This window comes from Amia ocellicauda, chromosome 20 (genome assembly GCF_036373705.1).
Source record: "Amia ocellicauda isolate fAmiCal2 chromosome 20, fAmiCal2.hap1, whole genome shotgun sequence".
Lineage (NCBI taxonomy): Eukaryota > Metazoa > Chordata > Actinopteri > Amiiformes > Amiidae > Amia > Amia ocellicauda.
The window spans coordinates 4,681,073-4,704,444 of NC_089869.1; the positions used below are offsets into that span (position 1 = coordinate 4,681,073).

Genomic DNA, 23,372 nt, shown 5'->3' on the forward strand with positions numbered 1-23,372 from the left:
TTTTCGTTAAAAGGTTCCAATTGTAATGAATGTTGGTTTTTATGGTGTGTGTGTGATAATTTTTTCAATAAGAAAAACTTGTGACACAGCCAAGATTTCTTTAATGTATTATATTCTCTCTCTCTCTCTCTCTCTCTCTCTCTAATATATATATATATATCAAAGGGACATATTCATTTAAACAATCGTAATAAAAACAAGAGTTTAATGGCAGCATTAAATAATGCTTTATATGACTGTTTTCCAGCCGACCTTGTTTCATGTTTTTTTTATACCATATATGAAATAATACAACTGTTGTGTGGAGGCTGTGAGAAAATCCACGAGGTTAAAGGATCGGATGAAATGATTTTAAGTGAGGACGAAATCTAAAGCCCTTATTTATTGCCATTACACCTGTTATCCACCTGCAGCTGCACGCCTCTGTATTGACAGATGTTTCAGGAAGAAGGCGGGAACGATGCAGCCATTGGCCGGCGTTCTCCCCTCCCCTTCATCAGGCCCTCCCCACACAGTTCCGCATTGGCTGCCCGCAAGCCCCTTGCAAACAAGTCACGAGTAAGAACCCGAACACGGACCCCGCCTTCCAGTGTTTGTTGTCTTTTCTCGTTGGCTGCAGCAAGGGACGGGTCCCCGCCTCCCTGTAGTGCTGCTGCCTGATTGGGTGACGGGGCCGTCGGTCGGGGGGCATCACGAGGAGCACGAGTTCATACTGGGCTAGCTCAGCTGTGTTGTCGGTCAGAGGAGCTGGAGACGCGTACAGGGAGCGGACAGGTCTGATGCCCGAGCCAAGGGAACCCGCAGCGGAGATGAAGGCGGACTCCGATTGGTCGTGATTTTTAAAAGCCCTCTTCTTTCAAAAGCGGTTGCCCACAGTGAAAATGGCAGAGCGCTCTGCCACAGTGCCCACTTTAAAGATGGCGGCGCTCAGCCGGGTTCGAGTTCTGGCTCTGGTTTTCTTTACAGTCAGCGGCTGTTTAGTGAGCTTGTCCAGCGCCGATGAAGGGGCAGAGGAGACCGTCATCATAGGGCTCAGGCTGGAGGACACGGACGACGTTTCCTTTATGGACGGGGGTTCTCTGCGGGTCAGCGAGAGGACCCGGGTCAAGTTGAGGGTCTATGGGCAAAACATTAACAACGAGACGTGGTCCAAAATTGCTTTCACAGAGCATGAGCGGAGTAAAGTCATAGGCAGCATTGACAGCACTGCTGGAGATGGTAAGAGCAAAGAGGATCCCTTGAACTACCATCCCTGTGGCATTAGGACCTCGGATATAATTATTTTACCTAACATTATATTAAATAGAAAGACGTCCGGGATAGTGGAAATTGAAATCAAGCCTTTGCGGAAAACTGAGAAGAGTAAAGCTTACTACCTGTGCGTTGCCATGCCAACACCGACTGTGGCGGGAGTGCACGACCCTTGGACCGAGACCACCTGGATCTACCACGACGGAGATGACACTAAAGTGATAGTGGTGGAGGAGAGAAGGTTCTTGCTGCCATTCTGGTTGCAGGTCATCTTCATCTCGCTGCTGCTGTGTCTCTCAGGCATGTTCAGTGGCTTGAACTTGGGGCTGATGGCACTTGACCCCATGGAGCTACGCATCGTGCAGAACTGCGGCACAGAGAAGGAGAAGAACTACGCCAAGAAGATCGAGCCGGTCCGCAGTCAAGGGAATTACTTGCTTTGCTCGCTTCTTCTGGGGAACGTTCTGGTGAACACCACCCTGACCATCCTGCTTGATGACATCGCCGGCTCTGGGCTGATAGCCGTGGTGGTCTCCACTATTGGGATCGTGATCTTCGGAGAAATTGTTCCCCAGGCCATCTGTTCCCGGCACGGTCTGGCTGTAGGTGCCAACACCATCTTTCTGACCAAATTTTTCATGCTGCTTACTTTCCCGGCTTCATACCCGGTCAGCAAACTTTTAGATTGCGTCTTGGGGCAGGAGATAGGCACTGTGTACAACAGGGAGAAGCTCTTGGAGATGCTGAGAGTGACGGATCCCTACAACGACCTGGTCAAAGAGGAGCTCAACATCATCCAGGGCGCCCTGGAGCTCAGGACTAAGACCGTGGAAGATGTCATGACCCCCCTGCGAGACTGTTTCATGATCACCGCCGACGCCATCCTGGACTTCAACACCATGTCCGAGATCATGGAGAGCGGCTACACCCGGATCCCCGTCTTCGAGGGAGAAAGATCTAACATTGTGGACCTGCTGTTCGTCAAAGACTTGGCCTTCGTGGACCCGGACGACAGCACGCCGCTCAAGACCATCACCAAGTTCTACAGCCACCCCTTGCATTTTGTGTTCAATGACACCAAACTGGATGCCATGCTGGAAGAGTTCAAGAAAGGTGGGCTACTCATTATTATTTTTTAAATGTATTATTATAAATACTATTTACTGTCATTCAGGAAATGGCTGCAGTTGGTGCAGCTGAAGGAGAAAGGGATGCTCTTGACTGCAGTAAATCGCAGCGGCGCACAGAACCGCAGCCAGTGCGGAGCGCCTGGGAGAAGCAGGTGGATATGGGCGGATAGATGCATTTCTGCCGGTGGCCACTACACTTCAGCCGGCATAAAGCAGGCTTGATCGCACACCCTGGCGGGGCTGCTCATACCACAGTGCAGCATTTGTATCTGAGAGGTCTACATTTGAGATTGATACAGTTTCAGATAGATGTGTGGATTCATAAAATAATCAGACAGGGTTCGATGATGATGATGATGATGAGTATATCTCTGCGACTGTGCAGAATTGAGGAAGCAGTGTTGTATGAACGCTTACACAAACACATTGCAAGACCCTGCGGTAAACAAACCATAAATCTCACTGCATCATGCATTCATGCACCCCCCCCCCCCCCCCCCCCCCAAGATGTCTCGTCTTTAAGTTTAATAATTAATAATTAAAAACGATTGCCGTGTGTATTTTTGTATGTGGTTTTCCGCATTGGGCTATCTGGTGGACACGGGTCTCAGATTCTACTGTACGGAGAGGTTTATGAGCAGTGATGGCAGTGGTCAAGATAATGTACCGCGGATTTCCACAGTTATGCACAGATCCGCACTTTTCTGGTATCGTAATTGGTTTAAAAGTGCAGATTTTCGGAAATCTGCTCTAAAATAACCCGACCATTATAATGGATTGGGCTAAATAACTACAGTTTTTTTTTATTTACACGCTTTTTGCGCTTTCGATTGAACGCTTGCGATTTCTTATTTTAAATAAAATCTATATCTATCTATCTATATATATACACACACGTTGTTTTTTCTAGTATTGTGATTATGATCATAATTATAATCATTATTATTATAATCAATAATATATTTAATGTGTGTGTGTGTGTATTTGTGTGTAATTTACATTAATTGTCGCCAAACCCCTCATCTTCAACTACCAGGCACCACATTTGTGTTTGGATTTCTGTTGTTAATATTTGTTAGTCAGTTTAAAACAAAACCTATAAAATCATTGTTTTTTTAGTTCGGGTAATAAAATTACATTGGCCGACCTTCATCGCTGTTGTCCCAGGCCGTTTCATGCCATTGAGTGCTGCATGAACCATGAAGTGAACCAAGGCAAAAAGCTCAGGGCAGATTTAGTAAACGGTAGCATTTCCAGCAACAAAACCAAGCAGTCAAACAAAAAGATATACTGCTTTTAAACAATATCTGTATTGAACTGAACGGATTCCAGATTGTAACTATAAAAAACAACCACTTTATCTCACTCAATCCGATCTCGCTTTATTTTATTTTTTAATTGTAATTTTCAGTGGTTTTGAAGAAGTGAAACAGTGGGCATTAATTTTTTTCAATAACTGATACGTACAAATATATTATTTGGGCACTACCTGTTTAACTGTATAATGTTTCAAAAAGTGTTAGATAGCGATTCTGAGCTAAAACGTTGAACAGTCAGTTTTATCCGGATGTTGGGAGAAAGCGAAACTTTTTTTTTATGCTATTGAAGATAAAAACCCGAAGTAACTTTCTTGTTTTATGTGTGATTCAATTGTTCCTTGAAGTGTTTGAAAAATACAAAACATCATGGAATGACGCATAAATGATGATGATTATTAATAATACTAGCCTAGTTTGTAAGTTAGTTAACATTAAGTATGGAGTGCAATAAACAAACACTTAATTGCTTGTTTAAAGAGTTAAAATGTAATTTATACATGCTTACCACTTACACGAAAACTATCATCCCCATGCAGAGAAGGCAACGCTATAATTGCGGCGATGAAACGAATAGAAAATATCCTGTAGACCTTGCTCTCATTCTTTACTATGCTCCTGCAATAGTTTAAGGTTACAAATCTGCAACCTAGAAGAAAGTATTTTCAAGTACTCCCAACAGTTGGTACACCTTATTAAATAGGAGACTTGTTTTTGCCTTGGTAATATTGAATTTACATTATGCGTTGCCTTATTTTATGCACAACACTTTTCAAGAATCCCTAGAGTATAGCACCAAAATCCAGCTTTGATTTGCTTTGCTTTGCTTGTTGACTTGTAAAGCTTTGGACAGTTCACTATAACAAATGTAATCCACTGTGCATGGATGGGAGTTAAAATGATTTCTTCTCTACACAACTTTGTGCCTGATCATGTTGTTCTTGTTTTCATATGCTGCTCATTGCAATGATTTGGATGATATTGTTTTCTTTGCTTCTGCAGCTTCAAGGTTTATTTATTTATTTCTAAGCAGACTAAATAAATACCTTTAATGCAACTGAAAGATTTTAAATGGGATACACAGTTGCTATTCTATACATGTACTATAAATGCACAAAGTACTCACCTCGGGTAGAAAGTATCAAATAACCTTGCATGTTTTGTTGTTTGTTAATGCCTCGGCTTGATTTTCATTTGCATTATATTTTGTGAAGTGGCAAATTGATAGCTGAAGACTTGTACAGCAGGTATTTGTTTGGAGATGGCAATGATTTTAATTAAAGTCTGACATCTGCCTTTTTCTTTATGAAGCTGCTTTGTTATTGTGTATCTTGTGCAGTGAGCCAAGAGTTGTTTTGCATCTAACAGCTAAAGTAATATTATTACCCTTGAGGTTATGGACAATTGCCGTTGCTGATTTGTTTTTAGAGAGGTTGAAAATATAAAATGGAGTTGTTATGAAAGTACTGGGATCTGCACTCTTTCTAAAACTCTCGACCCACTGTGTTAAAAACAAAACGCTCCAAAAAACTGTTTTTCCAACTGGACTCTCAGGCCACTTAGGCTGTTTGCCGATAGCCCTGTGTGTTTTCAGTATAGCCTATCATGTTGTACCTTCAACAATCTGCATTTGAATTGCACTTCAGTTCGGATGTTAATTCGAAATTAATTTTAGCTGTGATTTATTGATGTCTCTTGCTACAAAATATGGCTTACAGAGGATAGTATAAATATAATATGATTTATGAACACTGAGCTTAAGGTATGAAATACAGTTTTCCTTTATGTTTTCACATGCCCTTATTTAGCATCACTGCATGTTTTGTACAGTACATACAGATGTTTAGACCTCTGTGCAAATGGTAAGCAAGGAAAATAATTTGGTAGGAATGCCTGCCACTGATTACAGTAGAAAGCAGTATTCCATTCTTGGGTATTTGTGCTGGATTAATGTAAACCCGGTAACCCTGAATTCCCAGGAAAGGGTCAGGGTTTTGCAGTGACCCTGCAGGCAGCCTGGGGTTTTAGATCTCCCTCAGTTTGAGAGGATTTCATATATTACTAGGTGAGAGAAACTTGAGCAATTGGACCAGTTAAATGGAAGCTGTTCTCTACAGCATTCACTGCCACCCACAGCTAACGGCTCCACAGGTTCATTGAAGTAAACTGAAATCCAGTGAAAAAGTATTGCTTTGGATATTTCTAAATGCAAGTGTTAAATTGTACTGAGATTTTAGTTTGTTGGCCTGATTGGTTATAACCTATTGGGTGTTTTTGAGTCCTGCTAAATGCACCGTATCATTCAGTTCAACAAGGTACTAAGAAACCCTTTGACTTATTCATACTTTTAATTAAAATGTAAATAAAAAACTGTGTTCTGAAATGTATGACCATGCTATGTACAACCAGCCAAACAGAAAGGATTTATTTAGGTACGTTTCCTGTGAAAAATGCACAGTTTCAGGTGTGTTTAGCTAAGCTACTTGACATTTGTTTCCTATAACAATAGACACTTGCACTTGTAAAAAATGCGTCCAAAGGCTTGGACCAAACTGCATGATGTAGCTGGTTTTCATTTCCATTAGTAATCCCTGCACTGGCATCGCCATAAATCTAGTGTTTTTGTTTACAAAGGTTCTCTCTCTGCTCCTTTTTTCAAGGCAACAGGACGTGTGGAAATGCTGCAGCAGTGAGGCTATCGGGTGGGGGCATCTTGTTTATGAGCCGGTCTAATCTCACAGGTTAAAGCAGTTGTAACCTTCTGCTTCACTGCTGGCTCTCTGATTAAGCCTGCCTGCCTCTCGGGGTGATTGCAGAGATAACCATTGTTGGGCTTCTGGAATGCAATTGTTTGGATAATGAATAACAGGCCTAACTCTAACTAACCCCCCTTTTCTGAGGTGATGCATTAATACCAGAAATCAGAAATGACAGACAAATGCTTTAGTATGAAGTATAAGTTTGGTACTTTTTGTTGGTTTAGGCGAGACGCATCTTAAAGTGACCCCTATACATATTTTATTTAATATGAATAATGAATCTTCATTTCCAGCGATTTGTTTGTTTATTGTTACTGGCATTTTTGTCCCCTGTTTCAAATATTCTGTGAAGTCCATGTACTGAAATATCTATAGCAATGTCAGAAGTGTCTTTAAAAAAAATCACATTTCCCTAGAAGTTTTCCTTTTAAAGTTCTGTAAAATGAGTGGCTGGTATAGTGGGAGTGACTGAGAACGTCGACATGGTTCTCAGGGAATGCCCTCTTACAATAAACATCAGATCGATTCAGCACTTTCTTTTCTTTGTCTATCTTTAATGGACATTTGTGTAATACTCTATTAGGGTTTTGTAAAATAAGAGGATTAATACATCACAGTACCAGTAGAACCGTGCTGTCGTCACTTTAATTTGCATAAGTTATTGAACTTGCACAGTTCTCTTCAAATCCAATTAAGTTATTCGGGATGGAGTGTTTTCGGTCTAGACGTTTTAGTCAATTTTCACTAAATATTCTGAGTGTGAACCTCATGAGAATTTAACTTTTTGCTATACTTTCTCAGTTCAGTTCAGGTATATATTACCTGAATAATTCATATCATGTTTAAGTCCAAATTCTTTTAAGACTTCAGGACCTTTTTAATAATTTGAATATTGACAACTGAGAACAGTAATATATGTAAGGTAGTTTTTTTTCTTCAAACATTTCATGCCATTTAAAACCTAAAATTAAAGCATAGCTTCCCATTTGCCGACTTCTACAGGCTTGAAGTACATTTGAACACATCAGAGTGCATAAGATTGGAATCTTTGCTTGATGATTCTTAAATCTGAGTGCAGTCCCCAGCCTATGATTTTTTTCCCCCCTGACTGACAGGTGCAGTCTTGTCTTGGCCAGCACAAGCTTAACAAGCCCCCGGGATTCCAAAAGGGAAATTATATCAGGTTGCAAAAGTTCGCTATCTGTTCCGGACACCCTCCCTGATCAGGGCTTTACCTTTTTAAAGCAAATAGGGCATGCACTGCATTCACCTGGAGACTAACTTCATGAAGACTGATGTACTGAAACAACAGGTTTAGCTAAGGTCAGAATGTGACAGTGTGTAGGAATTTATCCTTTGCTGCATTTGCATTTGAACTATTTTGGTACTGTTCAGCATTGTTTGAGTCACATGGACTCAGCTGTGTCCTTTTAACTTGTTCAGTCTTGATTGATGTTGCATTTTCCCATATCACAGCTCTATCTATAGAATATTAGTTTGCAGCTATGGTAGCATGGTTGTCGAGGCTGTTACCTAAACATTAAAGCAATGTATCCATCATTAGTTTTCGGAAACAACGCTTTTATAGTTCCTTCTGTTCTGAGGGTAAATGGTCTGAAAATGTTTGAACAAGACATTTTACAGGTTTATGACAAGTGGTTTTAAGTGCTGCATTAGCAAACTTAATAGATCTTAGATTTTGTTCTGTATTAGGAAGTGTTCATTTGCTATATCGGAAAGGAAACTTGAGTAAGGTTTTTGTATTTTGGTTAATTGGTTTATATTACTATGTTTGTATTTGGTTTATAGGTCCGTCAGGCAGTACAAGTTATGCACAATTGATATGTGTGTAACATATTATCAAGTTTCTCTCATTGCTGATTTCACAGTTTGATCTAATGGTTTCAGAAACATGCTGTATCCTTTACCCACCACATTTCCTGTTTCTATCTAGGATTGGTATTGATTTGCAGATGCTTCATTCATTCAGTTTCCTTTTAAAAAGTATTTTTTACCCCCCGGAGGACCCCTGGAATAAAGCCAAGTCTTCTCATTTCTAGGAAATGAACATTAGCGACCTGCAAGGTGTAAATTGGAGAACAGCAGATATCTATTCAGTCTTGTGTCATCCACCTGTGTTAAAGTGTGTGTTTTAGCACCGTGTGAGTGGTGTGTATGAAGTCTTTCTCCTCGTTTTGTGTGGTGTGCAGCAACACTCTTGCAGTAACTGCAGCTGACAGTGAGAAATGTTTATTTTGTTTACTGACCCTCACTAAGGAAGTAACCCTGATTAGGAGGCACATTAATCTTGTTTATTTTTTCCTTAATATGTTCACCTTCTGTTGAATAGGTCAGCATATGGCCTTCCTTTCCTGCAGAGAGGAAAGTGGTTCCTTAATGGAGTAAGCCAAGGCAAGGCACCGTTTATTTGATGGTTCTAAAGAAAAGTCTGACCTGCACAACCCTGGGATTGTACTGTGCCAACTTACTGTGAAACACTCGCATGCCTGTTAGTGTTACTCTCCCTTGTGTCATGATTGGAGACCATTCCTGAAACATGTCATCTGGATAGACTTCCTTTGGCCACAGAGAGAGTGCGGTTGTCAAAATGGCATTGACAAAGCACACCATGTCACATTTCAGCTCTGACAACTCCAGAGCAATGTATATTAAAATGGTCAGTTAAACTAGGAAATCACTATCACTGGTAACATAAAAATAATGATATACTTAATCTCCTGTTCCTCTGCCCTTGGGCATGAAGTTGATTGACCCAAACTCTTGATAACATATGCTCATTAAAATAATGTCACCTTCTGAATCTAAGGTTGTACCCTTTGTTATTGAATTATTGTACATCAGTGCCATCTTTTTCTTATTGTTAGGGTGTGCAAAATCCTTCCTAAACATTCTTGGCTAAGAAGTGTGCTCCAGGGAGAACATCTTTGTAAGCGTGCAATCAAAACCTCTCAAACCTGTTTTCCACAGAGTAAGGCTGCTTGGGGATGTGGTGGTATGCAAAGTTGTGCTGTAGACTGATACAAACATAAGAAAGCTTACAAACGAGAGGAGGCCATTTGACGCATCAACATGCTTGTTTGGTGTCAATTAGTAACTAAGTGATCTAAGGATCTTATCTAGTATATTTTGAAATGTTCCCAAGTTTTCAGCTTCTACCACATCGCTGGGGAGTTTGTTCCAGATTGTGAGGACTCTCTCTGTGAAGAAGTGTCTCCAGTTTTCCGTCTTGAATGCCTTGAAGCCCAATTTCCATTTGTGTCCCTGGGTCTGTGTGTCCCTGCAGATCTGCAGACCTTTCATGATTTTGAAGTCCCACACGTAGTGAGTAGGACATTCCCTATATAAGAGCCACTTGTTTTCGTGTGAGATACGTGATCAGCTGGATTCATAGACCTTGCTAAGCAATAGTCTTGGATGACCATGGCTAAAATAACACTGTTTAGTAAAAAACGAATGATAATCTGGAAGTGTGAAACTAGTTCTATGTAGGTATAGGTTTAATTCTTAGAAAGATTTCTAAATTGCTAGTCAAGCCAATACCTGAAGAGTAGGCCTAAATCATGATTAGCGATTCATCACCTCTGAGCTCAGTAAATTGCCTATGCATTGGATTTGACAGGGCCTAAAATTGGTTGTTCCTCCATTTCTGTTTCAATGTTCTATATACTTTGTATGTATTCCTTAATGTGGAGTTTTCCCCCAATCGTTTGTAAGGCAAAACACTTTGGAACAGAATGTTTGTGATTATGTTATTTCACAGTAATAATAACAAAAACAAAAGCAAATAAAAAAACAATTTGTTCAGGAATTGTTGAGAAGAAAGGTGCACCTGTTCCACCCCCCCACCCCCCAACTGTTTTGAACTGGTCAGCTACTCTGTATGCAGGACAAATTCAACATTCTGGCAGATTTGACCTGCTTTCCCCCACTACCCCCCCATCCATGCTGCTTCTGATGTGCTGCCAACTTACAGAGGTAGTAATGAGCAGAGCAGACTCTCACAGAGATTGCAGCCACTACAGTAAATATTGTTGGCATTTTGATTCTGTGTACAGCCATGTCCATTAAGGATGTAAAAAAAAAAAAAAAACGTGCCTCGTCTAGTGTTATTTCCTTTTAAACTATTGCACTTGCTCTGTTTTGTTTTGTGTGGTCAGGTGTTTGTCATTCAAACCTCCACCAGCAGATTGCATTTGGGTTCAGTTTGGATGGTGTGGTGACTCATGTGTGGCTTACATTACGTGTTTCTGCTGACATCGGTGTAGAAATCCTATTCTGTACAAAGATGGCTCACACTTTAGTGGCATTTCAAATATGTGGAGATAGCACAAGTTGCAGTTCAATTGTTCAACTGTAGATTTTGACATTTTGCTTCTTTAGCAAAGATTTGATGTGCATTAATTTCTAGACTATTTGAAGTTATTGAAGAATCCTGGATGTGTTCATGCTTGTCTGTCCCAAAATCTGCATATTAATTGTCCTGCTGACTAGGTATTCCTGCACAAAACAATAACCAATGGAAACGGGTTTTCAGAACCTTGCAATCAATATACAATTTTAATGCAGACTGCAAAAATAGACCTTCACTGAATGCTTAATGGGGCCATTTGCTCTCCTTGTGTTTGAGAGAGCGAGAGAGAGAGACACACACTTTAACTTGACATGCAGGTAGAATGGTTGTTGGGGGATTGGTTTGCACCAAATACCACCTGGATTTTTTTTACATACTAAGGTTTGCTTGACTGTTAGTCTAGGATAACATATTCGTGTATGTATATCTGTTATTTGAAATACTGTATATCTGCATATGTATGTTGATAGTTTTGCATTTTACTGTGTTAATAGCAATGCTATTCCCGACTATATGAAGTCCTAATGAAAAGCTCTGTTCTTGAAATGGCCCACATTCCTCAAATTCTGGTGCAGCGCAAAATTGACTTAAAACAGATTAGCGAAACAATTGAGAAGCGCAAGTTGAGCTTGTGTACATTCACAAAGCCTGTCTGATCTGGCATTACTACACACATCCCATGTCTCACAGACACTGCTGTTAACATTGTTTTTGCGACCACCACTCCTTCCGTTAAAGACATATTACTCTCATATTGTTATCTATGGCGTAACTAGTCATGTAGTTGTACTTGAGGCTACAAAGTGTATGTAACAAACTTCCAATTAATTTTAAATGCCTGTCTTTTTTCAGAAGGGACATGTCTTAATTTGCCTATATTGTAATTAGTACACCTTTGCTGTATTACTATTTGGAGCCCATTCTGGTCACATCTGGATCTATGAAATCTTAATGCTCCTGTACTACTCTGAAGTAAGTATTCTTGCAAGCAGTACAGTATAACATGCATCTTGTCTGCACCCTGGATATAAGGAATCCATGATGCATGTTTCCATAGGAACAGTTCTTATCCATCTTCAAGAAAAAATCATTTTTTGATTGAGTGATATTTAATGTCCATTTCCATATGGTGTTTAAATTGAGAGCTCCTTTTATTGTGTATTTTTCTATGAACACAAGAGGGTACTGTTCTTCAGGCTGGATACATTTGTTATTTTCAGTGTTTAAGTCAAGATGGAAATCCAGTAGTCTGGACGTCCGTACGTTGCTTCCAGTCAGTTGTGTTACTGTGATAGTTGGTCACAAGTTGGAGATTCCAAATTGAAGAAAAAATAACAAAAACACATGGACCAGTGTTTGCTTCTTTGGCTTCATCTGTATAGTGTGAGCAAAGTCAGGAAATGCATTGTGGTGTTATGAATGGTGCTGAGCTGGACCATGTGCTCGCTTTCATTAGATCTGCCAAGAAACTAGTCTCCATTCCACTCCCAAAGAGAGCTGCTAGCAGGGCCAGTACAACAGAATGTGGTCAGATACTCCTCATAGGCTGCAAAGCACATGGACGTTACTTTAATTAGGAATGGAGTGGCACGCTTTCTGGCAGCATCCTTAAGTTCACGTGCAGGTCTGCGTCTATAGAAGACTTTAATGAACATGCATTGTGCTGGAGTTTTAATCATTGGTTTTCATTTTGTTGTTGCTTTGTTGTGTTTTTGTAAGCCACACCATAACAAAACTTTGCGCTGAAGTTCAGGGATGGTTTGTAACTGATTGGTTTTGAGGTCTTATATTTTTATAGTTGATTTCCAAACAGGGGGATGGTTCCCTTGCATGATGGTAAATTCCTGCCTCTTACTGGCAGACATCTGGGTTAATGAAGCGCAGGAAAACAATTCCCAGTCCTGCACTTGTACACTCTGTTCAGAGCTGTTGTCCCCCCTCCCACACCATACTCCTTGGAATCTGGATGAGTGAAATGCGCTGCCTCGTGTGGTATGTGATTGCTTTTTATATGTTTGGGGGAAAAAACAAAAAAAGAGAGAATAATCATATACGCTGTACAACTACAATCCTGTCAGGTTGTGCCTAATTATTCCCCAAGCTTTGTTTTGGCTAACGTAGGCCCCAGTTCCCTGAATTCCGATAATGTCTTGAGAATTCCAACCTTTGTGTTCTCGGCCTGTAATCCGTGTTCCATTGTGTCCGAGGGCATAGGAGGCAGCATGTTGACAGCACAGGGCGCTTGCTGCTGGATTAGTGGGGCCACATAAACACTGATGTGAAATTATCTACTCGGTTTTGGGCATTCCATGCTGGAATTCCATTCAATGACTCTTAAGTTCAGGGAAATCATCATCATCATCATTATGTATTTTTGGAAGACTAAAAATGTTTACATTTCTCTTACTCATCTTTTTTTCTTCCCCTCCCCCTTTATTTTCTTAATTCACCTTTCCCTCTGTATCTTTGATTTCAGTGATTTCCCAGTGTTAAGTTCAAATAACTTTCCAGCTGCCAAGAAAACCCCCAGAAAAGATAGCTCCGCATATTGAAATGAGTTGTGTACAGTGTCAGCATTGCACAGGGTTCAGGGTGCTTTTTATTTGCTGGACTAGAAGTTTAACAGGGTCAATAACTATCTCTACAGAACCGCAGATACAAATCAAAAGACGGTAAATGCAGTCATTGCAGGCATGACATACCTTAGTGATCAAAACCTTGCTTTTAAGACACAGGCACGTCAAAAACAATCAACACTGTCATGTGGCCAGCAAAATAAAAGGTTTCCGACCACTGAGCATTTTAATTACGACCACTGTGGTTTAAACGGCAGATTTCTGTTTTATTTTTTTCTCAGATTAAAGCCACAGTTCAAGTTGTTGGATCACGTGATCGAAGGTTTAATGATGTGACAGAAGATTAAACTTGGATCTTACTTTTTGTTTTCTTTCTACGCTACTCCTCAAAAGCTACTTTTGAGTATTCCACAGATAATTCTCTTCTACAGAAAAAAAAAAAGTACATAACGTTATAAGATACATAAAAGGAAATGATAGGTCTGTGGTTTAATTCCCCTGAAGAATGTAAATGTGTTATAGGCCTATATAATCAGTTAGGTATACTATGTATTATAAATTAGCACACAATTATTTTTTTTTTCATTATTTTCAGTCCGTAAAACAGGCCCTTTGAAGTTGTGAATAAAGTGAATGTGTTCATTCTGTTCAAGAGCCTTAACTCTTAATTAGTGTGAAGTGATTTGATTACAAATTAACTTTGCCATTTGGGATTGAATTAATATGCAGGAAACTTTATGTAGGTTAATTCTATTTGCAAAATGTACTCTAGGTTTCAAGTTTTCTGGAAATTGATTATTATTACTGTTAAAGTTAGAGAGGGGAAAAAAAAACAACTGAAAAAAAATCTTTGTGCTCATCATTAAGACATGCCTATCTTGTGTTCCATGTTTGCATTGCTATGCCTATCTCTTGATATACTTATCACATTGTTCTGGGTAGATCTGACACAAGGTTAAGATACTGGACTCCTGGGGACACTTACAATACTCCAAGCTTGGACCAACACGATTCTAAATTGTAGGACATCATTCCAGATAAATGCACCAGCTACTAAGATTTTCACTATGATCAGGTTGCAAATGGGTTGCATTAGTGTTGCATTTCAGTCCCTGTGATTTATTTTTCTTAGAAAATTGATTTTAATGATTACACAAGATTAGCTAACCACACACCGTATGAAACGGGTCAGGTGGATGCAGTAGACCACAATAATTAACTACTAACCAGATTGGATGTTGCTAAATTGCAGATGGACTAAATTGAGTTAATCCTTAATAGAGAATGATGAATCTGCTCAGCTGGTACACTCACACAATTTTAACTTTAATAATTTTAAGGTGTCCTATTGACAAAGTAAAACAGCAGACCATTTCATAAATCAAAATGATGTAATTTTCCAAACAACTATTATTAATAGACTTTTTAATTAATCTCAAAGGGCACTCATCTTGCATCTGTTTAATGGAATTGCCCGATATTTAACGAGTGCCAGTTTGATCCGGCAGCTGGGGAAAGCCGATTTGTGTGGATTTGCAGGGACGTTGCAGTACAGATCACAGGACAGTGGCTAATGTGGATATGAGAGTGTTTCACAACCTACCTAGGGGCTTATATATGGGCAAAGGCACTCCAGAGAAATGCTGTGCTGTTTTTGTGTTTTCCAGGATTACTTAGTTTCCCCTGTGCTAAAAGCACATGTAATACAGTGCATCCGGAAAGTATTCACAGCACTTCACTTTTCCACATTTTGTTATGTTACAGCCTTATTCCAAAATGGATTAAATTCAATATTTTTTTCCTCAAAATTCTACAAACAATATCCCATAACGACAACGTGAAAGAAGTTTGAAATCTTTGCAAATTTATTAAAAATAAAAAGCACATGTACATAAGTATTCACAGCCTTTGCTCATTATTTTGTTGAAGCACCTTTGGCACCAATTACAGCCTCAAGTCTTTTTGAGTATGATGCTACAAGCTTGGGACACCTATTTTTGGGCAGTTTCTCCCATTCTTCTTTGCAGGACATCTCAAGCTCCGTCAGGTTGGATGGGGAGCGTCGGTGCACAGCCATTTTCAGATCTCTCCAGACATGTTCAATCGGGTTCAAGTCTGGGCTCTGGCTGGGCCACTCAAGGACATTCACAGAGTTGTCCTGTAGCCACTCTTTTGTTATCTTGGCTGTGTGCTAAGGGTAGTTGTCCTGTTGGAAGATTAACCTTCACCCCAGTCTGAGGTCCAGAGTGCTCTGGAGCAGGTTTTCATCAAGGATGTCTCTGTACATTGCTGCATTCATCTTTCCTTCAATCCTGACTAGTCTTCCAGTTCCTGCCGCTGAAAAAAACAAAACTCCACAGCATGATGCTGCCACCACCATGCTTCACTGTAGGGATGGTATTGACCAGGTGATGAGCGGTGCCTGGTTTCCTCCAGACATGACGCTTACCATTCAGGCCAAAGAGTTCAATCTTTGTTGCTCATGGTCTGAGAGTCCTTCAGGTGCCTTTTGGCAAACTCCAGGCGGGCTGTCATGTGCCTTTTACTGAGGAGTGGCTTCTGTCTGGCCACTCTACCATACAGGCCTGATTGGTGGAGTGCTGCAGAGATGGTTGTTCTTCTGGAAGGTTCTCCTCTCTCCAGAGAGACATGCTGGAGCTCTGTCAGAGTGACCATCGGGTTCTTGGTCACCTCCCTCACTAAGGCCCTTCTACCCCGATTGCTCAGTTTGGCTGAGTGGCCAGCTCTAGGAAGAGTCCTGGTGGTTCCAAACTTCTTCCATTTATAGATGATGGAGGCCACTGTGCTCATTGGGACCTTCAATGCTGCAGACATTTTTCTGTACCCTTCCCCAGATCTGTGCCTCGATACAATCCTGTCTCGGCGGTCTACAGACAATTCCTTGGACTTTATGGATTGGTTTGTGCTCTGACATGCACTGTTAACTGTGGGACCTTATATAGACAGGTGTGTGCCTTTCCAAATCATGTCCAATGAACTGAATTTACCACAGGTGGACTCCAATCAAGTTGTAGAAACATCTCAAGGATGATCAGTGGAAACAGGATGCACCTGAGCTCAATTTTGAGTGTCATGGCAAAGGCTGTGAATACTTATGTACATGTGCTTTTTTTGTTTTTTATTTTTAATACATTTGCAAAGATTTCAAACAAACTTCTTTCACGTTGTCATTATGGGGTATTGTTTGTAGAATAGAATAGAACATAACAAAATGTGGAAAAAGTGAAGAGCTGTGAATACTTTCCAGATGCACTGTTTGCATATTGTGTTTGATTGTCTTCTTTATGGAAGTTGTGGATAGGAACTAGCATCAAAATGGACACATTTAATGATACAAGCAGTACAAATCTATGATATGTTGTCAGTGTGAGATATAATTTTAAAATTAAAGCAGGATTAGAATGATTATAGATGGTGTGACAGTGGCACAGAGAAAATACAGCAGCTTCAAGGGCAATGAACTTTAACTTCTGTGTGAAGTCACAGGATCTTGGATTTAATCAGGCTTTGACCTTGATTGTAAACCCCATGAAAATAACTAAAACCATTGCAAAATAAGATCACGTGCCAGCAATTTGAGAAGTGTTCATTACATGACTGTAAAGAGAGTTAGCACTGTCAGTAGGTTAGATATACTATGTCATTTATCGCAAGTTTACAGCCTCATCACTCTGTGAAGAGCACTTTAAATCTAACTGGGTATAGGATGGGAAATGACAATAGTCAACATTTGCAGGACTAGGTCTTCATATAATTAATTGTATTCTGTTTTTTCTGATGGGGGCCATGAGCAAATTATTCTCTCCACCTGGAGTTTAACTGGTCCAATGCAACAGAGCAGGCATCTAAAACAAATTAGGTGGAATACAGAATATAATTAATAAAGCTGTCAAGTAATTTCAAAGTAATGGCATTATTTGTTGTTGTTGTTGTTGTTGTTGTTGTTCAGATCAGCAATAGTTGTGCATTCAGTTTGCTTGTAACAAGGATACATTTTTGTAGGCAAGCTGATACATACAAGCCTAATCCCCATTGATCCTGTTTTGAAATGCCTTAGTAGTACATTGCTGAAAAACTAAACTCACACCTAGACTTTGCCTTGGCTTTTGTTGACTGTTGGTGAACTATGGAAGATATGGGTTTAAAAGAAGGTTTCGAAAAAGTCTACGAGTACTACTACGAGTGAAGCGGCAACCTCCCTGTTACTTTGTTGTCTTTGGTGTCCATTGTGGTACTCTCCCTTTCCTTTTAGTGTGAGTGTAGCCGATATTAAATGTGGTTACCAGACAAACGACCCCAGATCTGTACAGCTCTGTCAAGGATTCTGGTCACTGCCGGAGCCACTGGTTTGTAGAAAAGTGTTTATGTAGCGGCTGTGAATGATGTCAGGCAGATAGTAGCCTTGGGAAGTCAACACTGCAGCATTGCTAGCTGATATCTCAAGAGTGCGCTGACTGGACTACATAGGTGATAAGTATAAAATCGCATTACCTCTTTAGAAACATTGAGTTCTGAGGGTCGGGAAATGGTAAGACACCATCAGTGACACTCCAGATGGGAGACTGATTGATCCAGCAGCTGCAGTCTGAAGCACAGAAGGCTTGCTGTGTCTGGTACCAAAGTGAACGGCTGAATAACAAGCTCAGGGGACTTGGTGGGAGAACGGGGGAGTCGTGGCCTTCCTGGACCCATCACCTCTGCATTGTGCAACTTTCCCGTCTGCCTGCCTTTTCCCTGAATGTTGTAAACCCCAGGCTGTGTAAACAGGGCTAATTCCCATCCATGGATGCCTTCCAATACTCTGTATTAAATTGGAAAGCCCAGCTAAGGCCTTATCTGTTAGCCAGGCGAGAGGGTTTGTCCTCACACTAATGGCAGAAGTCTGTTGTGTTCCAGTCGCCGTTGAGTGTGCGCTTGCTAGGGCAGATGGAAGTGAATTGTATGACAAGAGTTAATAGATTGCTCATTGTTGGACTATTTTCTCTGACCAGCAACATTCCCACAGCTTAGCTGAGGCCTGAGAGCTTTTCTATTGGTACTTAGCTCGTTGTGGCTTTAAGGCTTTGAGCCACGGCTAATTGTTTTCATCAGGGTATTAATTATGATTTACGAAGCTGTAAACAGCTAGAGCCAAGAATGTGCATGTTTGCAGGTATTAATTTGTATTGTTCAGCATCACGCCAGAACTACAGTACCCCCATTGTTACCACAAAGTACTGTACGAAAGGAAAAGGTTGCTTTTCGGTTTTTCAGTTTGTATATCATTTTTTTTACTCAATTATGTAGGAAGGCGAATTGTTTTTATGGGGATGTGTTAACCCTTTTATCTGTCACTCCTAGAGGTTGACATTAGCAGATCAAACTAGCGGCTATGTTGTAGATTTAAAGGAATTAATAATCCATGTGGAAAGCTTCCGCAGAAATGGGGTAGCCCAGCCCTGGTGGTAGGCTTTGGTTGCACTTCAATGGATGTGCAGCATTCTGGAGTGGCTTTTCTTCTTTTCCTTCCTGCCCATTACATGTGGTGTTGGGATGTGCTCTGCCCTTGGCAATGTTGTACCAGTTTGGTTTGTGCTGCTTTCAGTCACAGGGCCGGCTGTGGGAGCGGCCCTGGGATTATAGTGCTGAGTGACAGGGAGCTCCTGGCTGGATTTCTGGGAAAGAGCCACAGGGGAACACTGCACTGCACTGCCTGCTGCTCCGCTGTAAATTGCAGTTTGCACCTGTTTTCTTTTTTTTTTTTTTAAGCATGGAATTTGCAGTGAATGGAAACCACCTGCTGCAATTGCAAACATTCAAACTTCCATGCGTGCCTATTTAAAACAGTGTAGTAATAGGGGAAGAATAATTGGATTTCAGAATTTTAACCCCTTTATACAAGAGTCCTCAGATGTAATTTAATACAGGACAGAACAGGCGATAACTTGCTACCATTTAGTAATGTAATAATTCCCTGACCTTTCAGTTTACACATTGTACCAATTGTTAGCAATAGGAGAAAGCATCCTCTGACAGTCAGAAATCTAGAATTTCTCTGTGCATCAAAAATGGCTAATTGCTGACCAGATCTTGAGTTTATTTGCTGTATAGGCTGATGTGGATCAAACCATGAGCTTATAATAATGAATTTAAATACTGTTATCTTAACTGATCATATGAAATGCTGCCCGCTTGCTTACTTGCTTACTGTAAACTTGATTGGTAACTGTATGCATTTGTGACCCTAATGGTTCAATCTTATAAATGTAATCTCCATTATTGTATAATATAAATAATGTACTTAATAATAACCTAAACGGTTGGATAATCCATGTAAATATCAAAATGAGCCTCTACAAGGCAATGAGAAGTACCATTAAAACAAGATGCTTGCTTTGATGGCGATTGCAATTTTACTGAAAAACAATAAACATGTTATTGACAACCTCCTGCTGTCTGCCAGTCCAGTGTGTTGAAAGATTGTGTTCAAATCTCTTTAGTTTGCACCTCCCTGTCAAAGGTTAAGACTCAGTGTCTCTCCAGTCTTAATCCATAGTTCTAGAAATACTATTGTAATTTACACGAGGGTGCTGAATTAATAAGAAAATGTGCATACTGTAATTATTGATAATAGATATAGTAATAGTAGTATAGAAACATATACAATGTATTGCTATGAATGGTCAGATATTGATACAATACATTAAAACATTTGCATTGATTTAATTTATTAATATTATTACTATTTGAAAGGAAGAAGATTCAGCTGGCTGGATGTATTTTGTGTGCCGCAATGGTGTTTTTTGTTATCTTTTTTTTTTTTTTTTAATTTGTGAATTTCTGACTGGATGTCCTTGAGGAATCTGGATAACATTAATCTTAAAATAAAGAAACCGAAACAAAATAACCCAGCAGACAAAATTCTCCTCTTCAAGAAGAATACATTTATTGTCTCAGGGCTGTTATGCACAAAGAATGTTGCATATGAAGAAAAGAAAAAAACATTTGGTGAGGTTACTATTCTCATTACTTTCACCATTCTGTTATATGGTATACCCTACACTTCCTGTGCTACCAGTGAGTGTGTTGAAAATGATTAGATTAATTTATTAATATTCTCATTGATAATGCCAAGACAAGATTATCCATAGCAGCTGAAGTTTGGGTACTTAATGTTTTGGTGTGATTTCTCAAAGCCCATTTGATGTTAGATAAATCAAATATTGTTCTTATACATTATGTGTATCAGCCTAACTATTATAATTTAAAAGCCAGTACTTTTGTCGTTCTGTAAAATTCAGCTTTTTTTTCAGCACATCAGAAAGAATTTAACTTAATCAATCCACATACAGATGCAGATCCTTGCACTGACATCCATTAAAGATGAGATCACAACCAGTTTGGGCTCTGCTATTGGAACACCTCATGTAACAAAAGCTGATGGCTTTTATAATGTTTCATATCAGCTAAACACTTAATACAAACCTTTAATCATCTACAATAATTAAAAAAACTACTTCAAACTTCTTTTAATTGGTAACTTTAATTTTCCAAGAGATTTTATGATCGAGTGCTTTAGGTACAGGGTGACCTTGACTTTGGTTTTGATTGGTTTTGGACGTTCCATTGATGACCACAGTAGCCATCCCATTAAGTCACAGGTAATGAGGCCACATTCCTTATTATTTCTCATTCAGACGATCACTCCTTTTTGATTGGATTTCTTTGAAAATACGCTTGTTTTGTTCAGAACAACCTAAAGTTTAATCCAGTATATATTATTTGATGTTCTATCAAACACAAGAGAAGTTCAGATCCAATTATATAAAATCATTGTGTATTAGTGCACTATAAACACTGAGATTTCCATCTTGACATTTTGAGCTCTCTACGGGTGTGTGTTGCTTCTACCAAAACATGGATGGTCTTGTTTTGATCAGCAGACCGTCATAATTGTCAATATTTTCTTAAAGTTTCTATTCCTACTCAGACCAAGTAGCCTGAATTTAAACTGTGTAAATTTTAAAAAATGAAAAATGGAGGTGTTCTAAAACTTTTGACTGGTAGTGTAAATCTAAGCTAAACCTAATGTTGAATCAAATTAAATATTTATCTAACATTCAAATGAGTCCCGTCCATCTCTGTAAATCTCTGTAAATGGATGCACTGTCACTATACTTCAGCTACTACCGATTTATTTTAATTCTTTATGGGAATTTTAGGGAAAATGTAAAACAAATATGTTGAAACTTCACAAATTCATATTTTGTTTGTTTTGTTCTAAATTAAAGAATTCCATAATCTTAATGGTGTGTATTTTATAGTCACTTGTTTCCTTTGTATCTCACAAAACATCTGGTTAAAAGCATGAACCGTGCCACAAACCTTTTACAGTGGACCAGTGATGACCACTGAGCTGGTGGGGTTGTGTTGGCCAGTGTAACAACGGGGAAAAAGTTGACTACTTCACACCCTGGTCTAACTGACTATATTACTAATTGAAATATTTATAAATGTATAAAAAGGCTTTGATCTTTTTTTTTTCCCCCAGATATAAGAAATATTTAAGTTAAATCAGTGAAAAAGACATGCCAAATAAAGTGTGCATTGTTTTTACATTTGACGCCCCATAGATCTGTGTGTGTTAGGTTTCTTCTCTTTATGAGGTTGAGAAAGTTGTGATGTGTCCTCATGTTTTGGGTGTTGGCCTGTGGCTCGGAACAAGAAAGGAAAAGCTTTAGGTTCACAATAAATAGGCCTATGTTTGCTGAATTCCAAGTACAAAGTACAGTGTCTGTTTTTTTTATTTATTGCTGCTCAGTTTTGCAAGGAAACGTAATCCTGTTTAACAGGGCATAAACTCTAATAGCCTTAAAAGAAAAAAAATCTTGCGTGTAGACAGTGTGCTCGTCCTACTGTTCTTATCTAGGTTTTCTCAAGATAACATAGATACGAGAATCCAAATAATTCTCGGCTAGTCCTCATCCTTATGATGTAGGCTATATTATGTAGTGCTGATGTTTATCAGTTCAATGTGTTATGTTGGACACTGCTGCTGGGTTTCGATTGTAGATGCTTTCAATAAGTCTTTTTTGATCCATATATTCATTTGTTTAGGTTATCTCAGATTTTATAATTTTGTATTGTTTATTTAACCCTTTATAACTTTGCTTAGTCACAGTGTGGGTCCTAAATGACTCCATCAGAAAGTAGTTGATAGATGAGGTGCAAATTTAAAGTACACAAGAGTTTTGTCAAGTGTTCAGTATTAAGGGTTTTCACATGCTTACTAGTCTTCAAGAAAATGAATACTTTTGGTAGTCTCTGTAATGTTCCTGAATTGTTCTCTTAGTTTTGAAAATCTAGACCTTCTTTCCCTTCTAATACTGGACAGCCTTTACAGTCTGAGACTTGGTACTAGGTACAATTCTGCCCTATTGTGATGTAATTTTGCAACAATACCATTATTCTACTTATGATTGTATGGGAAAGGAGAACAAATATTGTATCCTCCAAGAATTGTGGCTTTTCTGTGGCGTCTTTAATGCTGTAGTCTCCTGAATTCTGTCATAGTTCTGGCCAGAGGTGCAGCTGTGAGTGCAATGTTTACTGAAACCTATCATAAAATGTTTTTAGATATCGCACATTGTTATCCAATTAACACAATCTTCAGGACTTATTGTCACAAATTTGTTGTGGAAGGAGTTATTTTATATTCCTTGCCAAATCTCTTAAGCCTTTATTAACCTATATTAAATGCACAGATGTGCATTACGTGTTAGTTTGTGTTCGGCTTATCTCTGTGCTTGTCAGGGAAGTAAGAGTCCTCCAAGTGCTTTTTCTTGGGGTCACAATGTGCCATTCATTTACTGTGATAAACGTCAAGGTCTGCTGTAAGACTCATGGCCAAGTTTACCATGTTGATAACGAAGAAATGCCAAGACACAGCCTATGGCAGGGTGTACACA

The 23,372-nt window shown here is 39.4% G+C and overlaps 1 protein-coding gene across 3 annotated transcripts in view; it reads left to right on the top strand.

The window, feature by feature from the left end:
* Nucleotides 1–290: 290 nt before the first annotated feature.
* The window catches only part of LOC136715894 (metal transporter CNNM2), a 62,486-nt gene continuing 39,404 nt past the window's right edge, over nucleotides 291–23,372 (top strand). For all 3 annotated transcript variants that reach the window (XM_066693294.1, XM_066693295.1, XM_066693296.1), the window contains exon 1: nucleotides 291–2,364. In XM_066693294.1, the coding sequence (XP_066549391.1) occupies nucleotides 882–2,364 (1,483 nt within the window). In that variant the 5' untranslated portion in view covers nucleotides 291–881. The remainder of the gene's footprint in view (nucleotides 2,365–23,372) is intronic.